The sequence below is a fragment of the Sardina pilchardus genome, chromosome 22 (assembly GCF_963854185.1).
Source record: "Sardina pilchardus chromosome 22, fSarPil1.1, whole genome shotgun sequence".
In the NCBI taxonomy this organism is placed as follows: domain Eukaryota; kingdom Metazoa; phylum Chordata; class Actinopteri; order Clupeiformes; family Clupeidae; genus Sardina; species Sardina pilchardus.
The window spans coordinates 2,085,121-2,102,930 of NC_085015.1; the positions used below are offsets into that span (position 1 = coordinate 2,085,121).

The window sequence follows — 17,810 nt, forward strand, 5'->3', positions numbered from 1 at the left end:
GACCGGCACATTTCCCAAGTCCCTCAAAATGGCCGTTGTGAAGCCTCTACTTAAGAAGAGCAACCTGGATGGGTCTGTGCTTAACAACTACAGACCCATATCTAATTTACCTTTCATCGGCAAAACAATTGAAAAAATTGTTTTTAATCAATTGTCTGCCTTCCTGACTACAATTTCCTGTCTTGATCTTTATCAGTCAGGTTTTAGAGAACACCATAGCACTGAAACTGCTCTGGTTAAAGTAGTCAATGACATTCGGCTGAACAATGATGCTGGGAAAACCACTGTTCTCATACTGTTGGACCTCAGCGCAGCGTTCGACACTATTGACCACAGCATACTATTAGAGAGACTTGAATGCTGTGTGGGTCTCTCTGGCTCGGTCATCTGCTGGCTGAAGTCCTATTTAGAGCACAGGAGCTTTTATGTGTCTATTGGTCATCATGCCTCAGCTCCTATGCCCTTAACTTGTGGTGTCCCTCAGGGTTCAATCCTTGGCCCTCTTTTATTTAATCTGTACATGCTCCCACTTGGCCAAATCATAAAGAAACATTCCATCAGTTACCATAGTTACGCAGATGACACACAACTATACCTCTCCCAGTCACCCAATGAGTTTGCTCCCCTGGAATCCCTTTACCACTGCCTCAACCAAGTTCAAGACTGGATGTCTAAAAACCTTCTCAAACTCAACACCGACAAGACTGAAGTAATCATCTTTGGAAAGAAAGAACAGAGACTTAAGATTTCCACACTATTGGGAACGAAAGGTTTTGAGGTAGCAGAAAATGTAAAGAACCTCGGGGTCACTATTGACAGTGATCTAAGCTTCAACAACCACATAAAGGCAGTCACAAAATCAGCTTTTTATCATTTAAAAAACATAGCAAAAGTAAAAAAAATCATATCACGGGTAGACCTCGAAAAACTTATTCATGCTTTCGTCACCAGCAGGGTGGATTATTGTAATGGTCTTTTCACTGGTCTTCCTAAAAAAACAATAAGATCTCTCCAAATGATCCAAAATGCAGCAGCAAGGCTATTGACCAGATCCAAAAGAAGAGATCATATTACACCAATTTTAAAATCCCTGCACTGGCTACCAGTGACCTACAGAATTGATTTTAAAGTCCTTTTACTTACTTTTAAATCACTAAATGGCCATGGACCTATCTATATAGCAGAGATGCTTCAAGCATATAGCCCAGTAAGATCACTCAGATCAGCAGATAAGTTTCAACTGGTACAACCCAGCACCCACACCAAGCAGGGAGAGGCAGCTTTTAGCTGCTATGTAGTCCGTCTTTGGAACCTTCTTCCCATAGACATCAAAACCTCTCCCACCATTTCCATTTTTAAATCCAGACTAAAAACCAAACTTTTCTGTGATGCCTTCCACTAACTCACTCCTGTACCCGTGGTCTGCTTTCAAGTTCTTTTATCTGTGCTGTATTTTGCTCTTATTTTATTCTGTTTATTTTATCTGTTTTTATTTAGTCTATGTTAGCAGTTTTTATTATTTTATTTTACTCAAGTTATTTTAACATTTTAATCAATTGACTTGACATTTTAACCATTTTTATTTTATCTTTATTTTTATTTTTATGTGATTATTATGATTATGATTATGTGAAGCACATTGGGCTACCGTTCTGTGTATGAAATGGGCTATATCAATAAAACCTGACTTGACTTGACTTGAGAGAGAATCGGGTGTGATCCAGAAAGGACTACGGGGCGGGAATCGAACCCGGGTCGCCGGCGTGCGGTGCAGGTGCCCCGGTTTACACACACACACACACACACACACACGCCACGGCTGGGGCCGGTTTTCACACACACAGGGAGCCACTGACATACACTTTTTGGTATCACTTTATTTGTAGGAGTGTGTGTAAGACTGACATGACACCATCATAACAATGAGATGACAATGACATCAGTCATGACCATTAAAGAGACTTCATGAGTGTTTATGAGTGTTATCAGTTAGTGTTTTGATTTGTTTAATGATGAATCTACACACCTCAAGCATGTCTTGACTCAAAGCAAAAGTGAAATTTTGTGAAGTCAATTCTTTGTTAGGGTATGTGATGACACCATGAGGCCATTCACCATGCTTACATTTACAAAGTCAAAGACAATTTTGAAATGCCATTCAGAACGTCAATGAGAAAGTGGGAGAATGTGCATAACACAGAAGTGTGTGACTGAAGCACGAGCTTACACGCGATTTGCGCACAAATGGCACTGTGTGTGTGTGTGTGTGTGTTAAAGGGAGGATCACCACATTGATGCCCCACAGAGGAGCTGTGAATCCTGTGCTGAAGTTCCAGACTCCAGCCACTGGGACCTGGTGAAGCCTGAAGTCTCCACAGAGGAGAGCGTCTCCACCTACAGCCTGCGCTCTGATAAAGGGAGCTATGAGTGCCCAGAGTCTGGTCTGCGCTGGACATGTGCTGGTCCAGTCACCCTGCAGTACCGCTCCATAGACTGGCATGTCTTGGCTGATGAGCTGGTCCACTTGCAGTTAAGACCAGCTGGTCCTCTGATGGACATCAGGCTCATGTCAGGAGAGCTGGAGGAGATCCATCTGCCACATTTCCTCTGTTTGGGGAGTTCTGAGGCGTCTGAGGTGTGTGATGCTGTGAGGGTCCTGCATAAGCGGGAGAGTGGAGTGTGTGTGGAGGTGTGTGAGCTGACCAGACACCATGCCAGGCTTGTCCACCCTTCCTTCTCTTGGTTAGGGGTGGTGTTGTATCCCCTGAAACAGCTTTTTTCCAAAATCCATTGGGGGCTGCTGCTTGTCTGTAACTGCGCCCCCACCTGCTCCCCCACCTGCTCCCTGGTCTTCCATGCAAGCAATATCGAGGAGAGACCAGAGGGTGCTGTGCGCTCACTCCTGCACTACCGCGACAGAACCGGCATCAATTCCCTGGAACTCCAGGAGGAGGCGCTAGAGAGTGTGAGGATCGACCCACCCGGCGCTGTAGGCAGGAGCCCAGCACAAGGCAGAAGCCAGGACAATGGTACTCTCACACACACACACTCTCTCTCACACACATACACACACACACTCTTTCTCTCTTTATCTCTCTCTCTCACACACACACATACACACACACACACACACACTTTCCCTCTCTATTTGTATCTCTCTCTCGCTCTCACACACACACACAGACGGTACAGCAGCCAGGCCATCGCTGCTGCTTAGCTTAAAAACATGAATTGCATAAAGGCATATTGCTGCACAAATGTTTTGTGATACTACTAACATCAGGCCCACAACTAAAGGTTCTCAACCTTTTTCCCCCCGCAACCCAAATTTGAATATACCAACTCAGTCGCGACCCACTAGCAAAATTACAGCATTCATTCATCAAGCCAATGATTTGACAATTTATTTTAGAAAATATAAATATAAATACATTTTAGACATTCAAATAGGCCTACATGAATATAAACATTTCACAGCCTAACGAATACTCATTGGTATACATTGGTGAGGTGCGTTAACATTCGCAAACATAGGCGAGCGTTTGTAAACAGTTTTCAGTTGGCCTTGATCTCGGCAAACGTTTGCAAAAAGTCTGAAGGGGTAGTTCTCCACTATTATACAGTGGACGTGAGTTTGATGAAGGCAACAATGCAATTTGTTAGAATGTAATATTAACACCAAATCATTCAAATGTAACTGTTCAAAGAAAACATGTTCACCACGAGCGTTCAGTGTTTGCCAAATTTGAATGCACATCTGTTATTTAGCTGCGTGAGAGCAGAGAAGCCAGCTTCACGTAAATAGGTGGCACTGAAAGGCAAACGCACTATTATTGCATGGTGACCAAGGGCAGGATATTCGTGCACAACGCTGTGCCAGCACTGATGGAGAGTCAACTCTGAAAATTTATTCCTCAGGCCGCGATTGATAGGTCCATCAATTGAGATTCCACTTCGGATGACATTGTCACAGTTTTCATGTAGCCTATTTAGCCAATTTATTTTGTAGCGCACCGGCAAAGTAGCCTAAGTGACGCTGGATAAGTTGATACATTTTAAATTAAATATCTGATAGCCAAAGCTTAGCATAAGATTGGTTGAATGTTCAAAACTGTAGGTCTAATCGTGCAGAACCAGGTTCAGGTAGCATAATGTTAGAATGGGGGCTTCGAAGTTTGTGGACTGAGGAATACATTTATTTATTTAATTATTATTTATTTTAAAATGGGAATTCAGTCTGCGACCCTTTCAGAACGTCCCCGCGACCCAAACTTGGTTAACTATGCTTAATTTGCATAATAATAACTAATCAGCTTCGGAGTTATTGGAATGGTTATTTGACTTATTCCGCCTCTGAGCGGAAAAAACACGCTTGCAAGTTTGTGCTACTGGGACGGTGGCACTGACAAACAGAAAGTCTCCAGCTTCGCGATCATGCTCTTGAAAAGGGAGACTGACCGATTGAGGTGTGTTGTAAAATATACACACTAAAGCTGCAGGGGAAGCTCTCCAGAGAAACCTGCAAGCGTAAAATGAGCGAAAACGAAACCGGCGATGAAATCACCAAACCTCCATAGTTTCCCTTTAAGCTATTCAAGAAAACAAATCAAATGAACCACAGGCAGTCCTTGTACTAGGCTAGGTGAACTTGGTTATTAAACGGTAGACCTTCTGTAGCCCATCTGTAAACAATTCTGGATTGTAAATTTAAGTAGTATCTTTGCCATTTCTGTAATCTGTACCTAGGGCCGGTTCTTCCTACAGGCCAACTAGGCGACCGCCTAGGGCGCCAAATTGGTTGAGGGGCGCCCTAAAGCATCTTTCTTTCTTTCTTTTTTAAACAACATTGATTGACAAAATAAGAAACGCTGGAAACAGAAAGTCATTACAAAGTAGCCTGCAAAGCGGAGCTAGCGTCTTCAATTGTAACAAAAGCGTGGTCTCATAATAGCCCGATAACTAAACCCATGTAGAAAGACGCATCATACGCATCCGGCGTATGATTTCGACAGGCTGATGGTGTGTGAGCGTGTGTCAGTCAATCGTAACAGTCTGCATAATCTTTGCAACGTTACATTGTAAACTTTTTTGCAATGTCATATCTGCCTCGTTTTAACGGTTAGCTATATGTTACTACAATGCTGAAGAGAAAGTCATTGTAGGTCCGGTTCCAATAAACAAAACTTATCTAATAGGAGTCCTATGGCTGACGCGTGTTCTTATAAAAAGTATTGTCTTCCATTACAACTGACACGACCAACACGGCCAGAAAAACCGTGGAAATCCAAACATGCCGTGTATCATTCAATCACGTTCTAAACCAAAAACTAAAAAGTCTTAAAGTGACATGCACCTAATTAAACAACATGTCACGTTGGGCCTACAGTGTAATCACACTAAGTAAAGTTATACCAAATTATAAGACATCAAATCAAATAAGATTAGAAAACATCAGAATTATTTAGCATATTACATTCCAAATTAATTATTCCAAATCTTCAATAGCAGAGGCCTATCTAACGGTTACAGTCATCAATCATTCTAAATAACCTATGGCTGTGAGTTTTAATTGTTTTCATGCATGTCTGGTTAACAGGTGAGGAATGTTTTGGAGACATACATGTGTTTTAGGCATAGTGCTGGCCCTAATCTCTGACTGAAAGTGCGCAGAATTTATGCATTTACATAATAATATTTACAAAATTTTCTCGGGGGAGACACCCCAGAACCCCCAATAAAATGTGGGAATTAAATAGGGGGGGGGGCGCAAAATCTCAGTATCGCCTAGGGCAGCCAATGGGCTAGGGCCGGCCCTGTGCAGGGCCGGCCCTAGCCAATTTGGCGCCCTAGGCAAGATTTTAGGGAGCGCCCCCAGTGCTTAATTTGAGCCGGAACAAGCCGGAACAAGATCCGGAACCTCCGACGTTGGATCCGGCAGCTATTCAAGGCTTAATTTGAGATCCGGAACCTGGCCTTACTTTCCTTCTCAAACTATGTTGAAATCGCATCTTTCACAGCCCAATTTTAAAATTTTCCCGGGGAAAAACCCCCGGACACCCGGGAAATGGAAGGGTCAGCCGAGGTATAGCCCCTTATCTTTTGAACACCTATAGAGACGCGCCTGGTGCTGTCGCATTTGTAGAACATTTGAATTTGTGGTTGCAAAGGACAGGCTATGCCCTCAACCGTACACCGCGCTAATGACGTATTTAGCAGTCAAAATCCAAAACATGTATAGCAGGGAGAAATCGTTGGACATTCTTCATTATTTTGTTATTCAGCACCCCTGGTCAAAAAGAGGTTCCCGCGCGCCTGGTTCGTTCGGACCTTTTGGCCGCGGTCAACACTGTCCCCATCTCAAGTGCATGAGCGGGGTTTTTCGCAGATTAACTTGATTTGCGCAGCAAATTGAGCATCTCTTTTCCCCTCTACCATCTCCTCACAACTCTCTATTGGCCTTGTCGGCCCACTGCTTAAGCCACCCGGTTCAATCCCATTCCCTACATGAAATCATGGATTGCCAAAGGTCATATCTGCACGGGATCTGAGGAGTAGGGAAATAGAGGCAGGTGTCTATCTATGGATACTGTATGGGCTGTTTTGGACAAATACGATATATGTGTAAGTAAAATGAAGTCTTAATTATTCTCTGCTGGTACTCTCAATATATTGTGTTGCGTTAACGTGTGTTTGGAGAGTTAACGGGCGAACTTTGAGTGAGTATTGTGTGCTTGTTTGGAGTTCATCCTTTTATTCTGAGCGTTGTCCGTTGTGGTTAAAATAACCTTGGCTAGCTTACTGTCTTGCAGTGTTGGCGAAATAAAGCCTTAAACATGCGAATCTGCACTCTGTCTCCGCACTCGGTAACTGGTTTAATTGTAGGCTAGTGCACACAGAATCCTTGTGCGTCGTCGTCCCGCGTACCCTTTATTTATTTATTTATTTATTTATTAATTTATTTCTTTTTGAGTCGCCGGATCCACCCATCATCTGCGTTCCGGCACCTCCCACTTTACAAATTAAGCACTGAGCGCCCCCTTGCATCACAGTAAATTACACTGCTAGTGTACATACACTCACAAGACACTGAGCTTTGTCTTGAACATTCACATATGAAAATAAAGCAAAGCACATTCAAACTACTTAGAAAGCCTTAAAGAAACAAATAAAATAGTGAACTGAACATATGAAAAACAATATAAATAGCGTAGAGGGGTTACCAGGTTGTCATCTTTGGGGGGCAACAAAAAATGGATGCAAAAGGTATCAGCACAATCTTTTAGTGCAGGCCCCTTGACAGACACATGGGGGCAATAGCCTATACTAGGCTATAACATGTGACAGTTGTTGAACCAGGTGAATAAATATAACAGTATGCCTATAGGTTTCCCAGTGCCATTTGTAGTGGTGTTGTAGACTGATAGCTCACATTCAATACAACAATAGTTACTTACAGAATCATAGATAATGGGCGGCTATCTATCTATGGAAATAGATAAATACATGATAATAATTGTAAAGTGTCACAATTTAAAAATGATATGAAGTCAAGAATTGTAATACTTTACTTTCTTGATTTGATTTTGGAGCCCCCACCACACCAGTGGAGATCAAAGACATTATAAGGCATATAATCCCCCAACACACTATAATACGTTTGGATCTCAAACATTTCGAAATTCATATTGCCATATTTATACATACAATTATACATACAGTAAAAGTTAACTATTTCATAGGCCTATTGATTTTTATTTTGACTTAAATTTGACACGATTGTCATATCGACTTATATTTATCTTTATATGTCATTACACTGTAGGTTGAATTCAATGCCTGACACTTTAAGAATGTGAGAGTAGCCTACTGTAATTAGGCTTTAGCCATGGTTTTTGCCTAGTCTAAAATAGGCATAATGCATATCTGGAAGTAATGGTTATGTTTTCGATGTAATTCTATATCATTTAAATAAATGTTCAAAACCAAGTAGAAATGTGCTGCAATTTAAAAACGGGAATTACTCGGGAATGGCTTATTGTACAAATGAATGCTTCATATCCTCGTATTTGGTAAGGTCTGTCGTTTATTTTGATGTATGGTTTGTCATGTAGGCTATTGAGAGATTCCACTGAGAGTAATAGATGGAATGCAAATGATTACATTTCATGTAGCCTAAATTCACATTGATTTTCTCGCGAATTCCCGTTTATTATATCAACTAGTATTTAATACCATCGGAAAGCTAAGACTGTGCTCTGTCAGATGATATGTATATGTTATCATTAGGGCCCGTGCACCGAGGTGCGGCCACTGAAGTGGCTGCACCGTAGGTGCAAGGCCCTATTGTTTTTGCTCAGATTATTCTTCTTCTTATTATTATAGGGCCCGAGCACCGAGGTGCGGCCACTGAAAGGCCCTATTGTTTTTGCTCAGATTCTTCTTATTATTATTAGGGCCCGAGCACCGAGGTGCGGCCACTGAAAGTGGCTGCACCGTAGGTGCAAGGCCCTATTGTTTTTGCTCAGATTATTATTATTCTTTTTTCCTCTTTGCCCGTGCGGCCTTTTTCACCAACTTCGCATGCTCCAAAACTCTTGTAATTTCGCAGCTACATGTGGAATCACAGTCGGCACATCAGACACAGAGCTCTGGCCTTGGGTGTGGCTCAGGGACTCTATAGCGCCACCTACCGCGCTGTCTGTTGTGGTTGACACATACATGCACGAAAATGAACCAAATTTGGTAGGCATGTGTGTTTTATTAATCTGAACAACTTTTACATTGAGACTACATAGTGAATCTTAGACAAATTTGAGTTATGATTATCATAATGAATTTTGCACATCATGTATTTTGAAACACTTCTCCTAGACGGTTTATCGAAATCATGTAATATGGGCAGTAAAATGATCTGGAGGGGTTGCTCAAGAGAAATTGCGAACAGATTTTTGAATTTTCGAAGCATATTGAAATGGCAAAGATTTGAATTATGGCAACTTATTAAAGAAACAGGAAGTTGGTGTTATAGGCAGAAAACAGTGACTAATTTGGATGTAATTTGGCAGCTACATGTGGAATTGCTACTGCTACTCAGAGACAGAGATCTGGCCTAAGGTGTGGCTTCGGGACTCTATAGCGCCACCTAGCAGCATGTTATCTGTTGTGGTTGACACAAACATTCACGAAAATTAACCAAATTTGGTGGACTTGTGTGTTATTGCTACTACTAGTCAGAGACAGAGCTTTGGCCTAGGGTGTGGCGTAGGGACTCTATAGCGCCACCTAGCGCATTGTCTGTTGTGGTTTACACATACATTCACGAAAAATGAACCAAATTTGGCGGGCTTGTGTGTTATTGCAATCGCAAGTCAGAGACAGAGCTCTGGCCTAGGGTGTGGCTTAAGGACTCTATAGCGCCACCTAGCGCATTGTCTGTTGTGGTTGACACATATATTCACGAAAATTAACCAAATTTGGCGGGATTGTGTGTTATTGCTATCACAAGTCAGAGACAGAGCTCTGGCTTAGGGTGTGGCTTAAGGACTTTATAGCGCCACCTAGCGCATTGTCTGTTGTGGTTGACACATATATTCACGAAAATCAACCAAATTTGGCGGGATTGTGTGTTTTTGCTATCGCAAGTCAGAGACAGAGCTCTGGCCTAGGGTGTGGCTTAATGACTCTATAGCGCCACCTAGCGCATTGTCTGTTGTGGTTGACACATACATTCACGAAAATTAACCAAATTTAGTGGGCCTGTGTGTTGCTCATGCACATGCACACCAACCCACACATGTTGCTTTGTTAGATTCCGAAATGTCACGGGTCCGCACCGCAGGTGCTCGGGCCCGCCATCGCCGCTTGCGGCTATATTTATTATAGTATAATTATCTTACCAGTAACATTTTTCACCAACTTGGCATGCTCTAAAACTCTTGCAATTTAGCTGGCATATGTAGAATTGCATTTGATACTCAGACACAGAGCTGTGGCCTAGGGTGTGGCTCAGGGACTCTATAGCGCCACCTAGCGCGCCGTCTACTGTGGTTGACACATACATTCACGGAAATGAACCAAATTTGGTGGACATGTGTGTTGTATTATTCTGAACAAGTTTTACATTCAAACTATATAGTGAATCTTAGAAGAATTTGAGTTATGATTATGATTATGATTTTTGCACATCACATATTTTGAAATACTTCTCCTAGACGGTTTATCGAAATCATGTCATATCAGAACTAAAATGATCTTGAGGGGTTGCCCAAGAGGAATTGCGACCAGATTTTTGAATTTTTGAAGTATATTGAAATGGCGAAGGTTTCAATTATGGCGTTTTATTAAGAAACAGGAAGTTGGTGTTATAGGCAGAAAAAAGGTTAGGAATTGGATGTAATTTGGCAGCTACATGTGGAATTGCTTCTGCTAGTCAGAGACAGAGCTCTGGCCTAAGGTGTGGCTTTGGGACTCTATAGCGCCACCTAGCAGCATGTTATCTGTTGTGGTTGACACAGACATTCACGAAAATGAACCAAATTTGGTGGACTTGTGTGTTATTGCTACTACTAGTCAGAGACAGAGCTTTGGCCTAGGGTGTGGCTTAGGAACTCTATAGCGCCACCTAGCACATAGTCTGTTGTGGTTGACACATACATTGATGAAAATGAACCAAATTTGGTGTGCTTGTGTGTTATTGCTATCGCTAGTCAGAGACAGAGCTCTGGCCTAAGGTGTGGCTTCGGGACTCTATAGCGCCACCTAGCAGCATGTTATCTGTTGTGGTTGACACAAACATTCACGAAAATGAACCAAATTTGGTGGACTTGTGTCTTATTGCTATGGCTAGTCAGAGACAGAGCTTTGGCCTAAGGTGTGGCTTTGGGACTCTATAGCGCCACCTAGCAGCATGTTATCTGTTGTGGTTGACACAAACATTCACGAAAATGAACCAAATTTGGTGGACCTGTGTGTTATTGCTACTACTAGTCAGAGACAGAGCTTTGGCCTAGGGTGTGGCTTAAAAAACTCTATAGCGCCACCTAGCACATAGTCTGTTGTGGTTGACACATACATTGATGAAAATGAACCAAATTTGGTGTGCTTGTGTGTTATTGCTATCGCTAGTCAGAGACAGAGCTCTGGCCTAAGGTGTGGCTTCGGGACTCTATAGCGCCACCTAGTGCGTTGTCTGTTGTGGTTGACGCAAACATTCACGAAAATTAGCCAAATTTGCTGGGCTTGTGTGTTATTGCTATCGGTAGTCAGAGACAGAGCTCTGGCCTAGAGTGTGGCTTAGGGACTCTAGAGCGCCACCTAATGCATTGACTGTTGTGGTTGACACGTGCATTCACCAAAATGAACCAAATTTGGTGGACTTGTGTGTTATTGCTATGGCTAGTCAGAGACAGAGCTTTGGCAGAGGGTGTGGCGTAGGGACTCTATAAGGCCACCAAGTAAGTTGTCTGTTGTGGTTGACACAAACATTCACGAAAATTAGCCAAATTTGCTGGGCTTGTGTGTTATTGCTATCGGTAGTCAGAGACAGAGCTCTGGCCTAGAGTGTGGCTTAGGGACTCTAGAGCGCCACCTAATGCATTGTCTGTTGTGGTTGACACGTACATTCACCAAAATGAACCAAATTTTGTGGGCATGTGTGTTATTGCTATAGTTATTCAGAGACAGAGCTCTGGCCTTGGGTGTGGCTTAGGGACTCTATAGCGCCACCTAGTGCATTGTCTGTTGTGGTTGACACATACATTCACAAAAATGAACCAAATTTGGTTAGCATATGTGTTATTGCTATAGCTATTCAGAGACAGCGCTCTTGTCAAGAGTGTCTTAGGGACTTTATAGCGCCACCTAGCGCATTGTGTGTCGTGGTTAGCACACACATTCACGAAAATGAACCAAATTTGGTGGGCTTGTGCGTTATTGCTATCGATAGTCAGAGATAGAGCTCTGGCCTAGGGTGTGGCTTAGGGACTCTATAGCGCCACCTAGCGTGTTGTCTGTTGTGGTTGACACATACATTCAGGAAAATTGACCAAATTTGGTGGGTATGTGTGTTGCTCATGCACATGCCCACCAACACGCACATGCTGCTTTGTTAGATTCCGAAATGTCACAGGTCTCCGCACCGCAGGTGCTCGGGCCCGCCATCGCCGCTTGCGGCTATATTTATTAGGGCCCGAGCACCGAGCACCGAGGTGCGGCCACTGAAAGTGGCTGCACCGTAGGTGCAAGGCCCTATTGTTTTTGCTCAGATTATTATTATTATTATTATAGTGGAATTCTTACGCTCCATGTTTGCCCTTTTTTCACCAACTTGGCATGCTTTAAAACTCTTGAAATTTGGCAGGTACGTGTGGAATTGGTAACGCTACTCAGAACTAGAGCTCTGGCCTAGGGTGTGGCTCAAGGACAGTATAGCGCCACCTAGCACATTGTCTGTTGTGGTTGACACATACATACACGAAAATGAACTAAATTTGGTAGACATGTGTGTTGTACTAATCTGAACAACTTTTACATTGAAACTACATAGTGAATCTTAAAAGAATTTGAGTTATGATTATGATTATGAATTTTGCACATCACGTATTTTGAAACACTTCTCCTAGACCGTTTATCGAAATCATGTCATATAAGCACTAAAATGATCTTGAGGGGTTGCCCGAGAGGAATTGCGACCAGATTTTTGAATTTCAAAGGTATATCGAAATGGCGAAGGTTTGAATTATGGCGTTTTATTAAGAAACAGGAAGTTGGTGTTATAGGCAGAAAAAAGGGTTTGAATTGGATGTAATTTGGCAGCTATATGTGGAATTGCTTCTGCTAGTCAGAGACAGAGCTCTGGCCTAGGGTGTGGCTTTGGGACTCTATAGCGCCACCTAGCAGCACGTTATCTGTTGTGGTTGACACAAACATTCACGAAAATGAACCAAATTTGGTGGGCATGTGTGTTATTGCTATTGCTAGTCAGAGACAGAGCTCTAGCCAAGGATGTGGCTTAGGGACTCTATAGCGCCACCTAGCAGCACGTTATCTGTTGTGGTTGACACAAACATTCACAAAAATGAACCAAATTTGGTGGGCATGTGTGTTATTGCTATTGCTAGTCAGAGACAGAGCTCTAGCCAAGGGTGTGGCTTAGGGACTCTATAGCGCCACCTAGCAACCCATTATCTGTTGTGGTTGACACAAACATTCACGAAAATGAACCAAATTTGGTGGGCTTGTGTGTCATTGCTATTGCTAGTCAGAGACAGAGCTCTAGCCAAGGGTGTGGCTTAGGGACTCTATAGCGCCACCTAGCATATAGGCTGTTGTAGTTGTCACATACATTCACGAAAATTAATCAAATGTGGTGGGCTTGTGTGTTATTGTTACCGCTAGTCAGAGACAGAGCTCTGGCCTCAGGTGTGGCTCAGGGACTCTATAGCGCCACCTAACGCATTGTCTGTTGTGGTTGATACATTCACGAAAATTAACCACATTTGGTGGGCATGTGTGTTAATGCTACTGCTTGTCAGGGATAGAGCTCTGGCCTAGGGTGTGGCTTAGGGACTCTATAGCGCCACCTAGCACATTGTCTATTATGGTTGACACGTTCACGAAAATGAACCACATTTGGTGGGCATGTGTGCTATTGCTACTGCCTGTCAGGGATAGAGCTCTGGCCTAGGGTGAGGCTTAGGGACTCTATAGCGCCACCTAGCACATTGTCTATTATTGTTGACACATACATACACGACAATTAGGTACGCTTGTGTGTTATTGCTGCCACTAGTCAGGGACAGAGCTCTGGCCTTGGGTGTGGCTTTGGGACTCTATAGCGCCACCTAGCTTGTTGTCTGTTCTGGTTGACACATACTTTGATGAAAATTAACCAAATTTGGTGGGAATGTGTGTTGCTCATGCACATGCCCACCAACAAGTACGTGTTGCTTTGTTAGATTCCGCACATGTCACGGGTCCGCACCGCAGGTGCTCGGGCCCGCCATCGCCGCTTGCGGCTATATTTTATAGTTTTTTCCGTCTTACCTGTTTTTCTTATTTCACCAACTTGGCATGCTCTAAAACTCTTGTAATTTGGCAGCCATTTGTAGAATTGCAATCGAAATTCAGAGACAGAGCTCTGGCCATGGGTGTGGCTCAGGGACTCTATAGCGCCACCTAGCGCGGTTTCTGTTGTGTTTGACACATAAATGCACGTAAATGAACCAAATTTGGTGGGCATATGTGTTGTATTAATCTGAACAACTTTTACATTTAAACAATATAGTAAATCTCAGAAGAATTTGAGTTATGATTATGATTATGATTTTTGCACATCACGTATTTTGAAACACTTCTCCTAGACGGTTTATCAAAATCATGTCATATAAGCACTAAAATGATCTTGAGGGGTTGCCCGAGAGGAATTGCGAACAGATTTTTGAATTTCAAAAGTATATCGAAATGGCGAAGGTTTGAATTATGGCGTTTTATTAAGAAACAGGAAGTTGGTGTTATAGGCAGAAAAATTTTTATGAATTGGATGTAATTTGGCAGCTACATGTGGAATTGCTTCTGCTAGTCAGAGACAGAGCTCTGGCCTAAGGTGTGGCTTTGGGACTCTATAGCGCCACCTAGCAGCACGTTATCTTTTGTGGTTGACACAAACATTCACGAAAATGAACCAAATTTGGTGGGCATGTGTGTTATTCCTATTGCTAGTCAGAGACAGAGCTCTGGCTGAGGGTGTGGCTTAGGGACTCTATAGCGCCACCTAGAGCGTTGTTTGTTGTGGTTGACACAAACATTCACAAAAATGAACCAAATTTGGTGGGCTTGTGTGTTATTGCTGCCGCTAGTCAAAGACAGAGCTCTGGCCTCGGGTGTGGCTTAGGGACTCTATAGCGCCACCTAGCGCATTGTCTGTTGTGCTTGACACGTACATTCACGAAAATGAACAAAATTTGGTGGGCATGTGTTTTGCTATAGCTATTCAGATACAGAGCTCTGGCCGAGGGTGTGGCTTAGGGACTCTATAGCGCCACCTAGTGTGTTACCTGTTGTGGTTGATATACATTCACGAAAATGAATCAAATTTGGTGATCTTGTGTGTTATTACTGCCGCAAGTCAGAAACAGAGCTCTGGCCTAGGGTGTGGCTTAGGGACTCTATAGCGCCACCTATCGCATTGTCTGTTGTGGTTGATACATCCACGAAAATGAACCATATTTGGTGCGCATATGTGGTATTACTACTGCTAGCCAGGGATAGAGCTCTGGCCTAGGGTGTGGCTTAGGGACTCTATAGCGCCTTCTAGCACATTGTCTATTATGGTTGACACATTCACGAAAATGAACCACATTTGGTGGGCATGAGTGTTATTGCTACAGCTAGTTAGGGATAGAGCTCTGGCCTAGGGTGTGGCTTAGAGACTCTATAGCGCCACCTAGCCTAGCACATTGTCTATTTTTGTTGACACATACATTCATGACAATTAGGTACACTTGTGTGTTATTGCTGCCACTAGTCATAGACAGAGCTCTGGCCTTGGGTGTGGCTTTGGGACTCTATAGCGCCACCTAGCTTGTTTTCTGTTGTGGTTGACACATATATTGATGAAAATTAACCAAATTTGGTGGGCATGTGTGTTGCTCATGCACATGTCCACCAACAAGTACGTGTTGCTTTGTTAGATTCCAAAATTGTCACGGGTCCGCACCGCAGGTGCTCGGGCCCGCCATCGCCGCTTGCGGCTATATTTGTGATTAGAACTTTGTGAGCAATCCAACACAGAAGAATGGATGTGCATTTCGCATTTTTTTGACCGTTGCAGTTATGTGCAAAATGTTTTACATTTCATGAAGCATTCACGTTGGTTTTTCTCGCAAAATGTTTATCACAGCAACTAGTAGGCCTACATAATACCATAGGAAAGCTAAAATCGTGCTCTGTCACGCCTGTGACTAGAACTTTCTGATCAATCCGACAGAGAAGTAGGCTACGTTTTGCATTTTGCGTTTTTCGCCCGTCACAGGTAATTTCTCAGGGAAGGGGGCGGGGGCGCCTTAGGAAAGTAGGCTATTATTACTAGTAGGCTTTGCTATGCTGTGAAATTAATGTGGGCTTATTAAGACATTGTAATATCAGTTTTAAGAATAGTGGAAGTAACACTTTTTTCCCTCCATTTCTGGCGCCCCCTGGATGTGCGGTGCCCTTAGCATTTGCCTATACTGCCTAAGCGTCGGGCCGGACCTGCTGTAATGTTTGCTATTAGTCTATGCATTTCTATGTTCACATTGCACTGCTATACCAGCAGGTTTTTTTTTTTACGCACGGGGGCCTTAAAACACCCCTGTATGATTCATTTCTTTTACCTTGTCGGTCAGCCAGCCACGGTCATACTGTATGACCTATACTGTATTTCAAAGGAAAATTGACCGTGAGGTGTGATATCATCTGTGTATAAGCCCATATAAAATGGAATTAGTTGTACCTCCGAAGCTCATAGCATAATTTGAACACTACACACACACACACACACACACACACACACACACACACAGTCCACAAACCTGTAGGCCATGCACATACATTTTAAGCACATGGCCCAAACTACTAAAGACTGAGGCAATGACTTTACATTTATATTCACAGTTCTTGGTTCTGCAGAGGAGCCAGCTGCTGCAGGACCAAGTGAGGAGCCTGGTGGACATGCTAACCCTGCTGACCCTGCTGGAAGTACTTCTTCTCTTCTCTCCTCATCTCTCGCAGATTGTTTAGATTTAAAATGACTTGTTTAAGATATAAAGTGTTGTGTGTTTTAAATGAAATGTGCTTTGAACAGGTATAAGAATACTGATAACACACAACTGTAGGCCAGTCAGGAGTCAGAAAGAAGCCACCAAACAGAAGAACAGGAAGTAGAGAACCATTCGCTCTTGGCAGGATGTGATGCGCTTGTGCTAGGATGTACAGCCCACTGGAGAATTATAAAAAGAGAACGGCCTCCCTTCAACTGTCTCTTCCCTCCTCTTCTCTCTTCTTCTCTTCTCTCGCAGATTGAGAGCCAGAGGGCTTTTTATTCTATTTTGTATTGTACTCAATAAACTCAGAACCCTAACCTTTGGTTCGGGGTTTTGTTAAAAGACCATCAAGAGTATGTTTTGTGTTTCATTGCCTCCCCTGTGTTATTGAGAAGCTCAAAGTCCTTGCAACAGAGGCGACAGCCTACAGAGGTGACTCATGGGCTTACTTGCTACTGTTTATGGGCAAAACACACAGCACAATGCACTGGTACATACAGGAGTAGTGACACCAGCTGTGTATTTACGAAGGAGAGTCCGATACACCAGAGCACACAAACAAAACCCCAACTAGATTCTGTTAGCAGAATAGCAGAAGTTTTGGGTACGGAAATCTGTTGACAGATGATAAATATTGTAAGAGCCAAATAGGGAATAATTCATTTGAATTCATAATTTAGTTTAAAAACAGTTAAAATGCTAAGAAAGAATTCATCAGATGTGTATTGTTTAAAATGCATAATTTAGTCATGTTTAAGTCTGATAATGTTGCAGTATTTGAGCTTCCAATAAGATATCACTACGTCATAGCGTAATTGATTGAACGTAATTAGGTTTAGTTTGAAGTCAGAGACGTTGGAAGCAACACAATTTTTTGACCGTGCGAGCCATATGTCTGTATAATTTTATGTTTTTATAAGTAAACATTTCAAAAGAAGACTTTTTGGTTTCCTCGCGTTTCAATTACATGTTGTTAAAAGACTGACTTCAAAAAGTGGTACAGAAGACATT

The 17,810-nt window shown here is 42.8% G+C and overlaps 1 protein-coding gene across 3 annotated transcripts in view; it reads left to right on the plus strand.

The window, feature by feature from the left end:
* Positions 1–17,146, plus strand: part of LOC134069953 (nuclear GTPase SLIP-GC-like) — a 52,347-nt gene extending 35,201 nt beyond the window's left edge. For all 3 annotated transcript variants that reach the window (XM_062526115.1, XM_062526116.1, XM_062526117.1), the window contains 2 exons: positions 2,278–3,029; positions 16,651–17,146. In XM_062526115.1, coding sequence (XP_062382099.1) covers positions 2,278–3,029; positions 16,651–16,787 — 889 coding nt within the window. In that variant the 3' untranslated portion in view covers positions 16,788–17,146. The remainder of the gene's footprint in view (positions 1–2,277; positions 3,030–16,650) is intronic.
* The last annotated feature ends 664 nt before the right edge of the window (positions 17,147–17,810 follow it).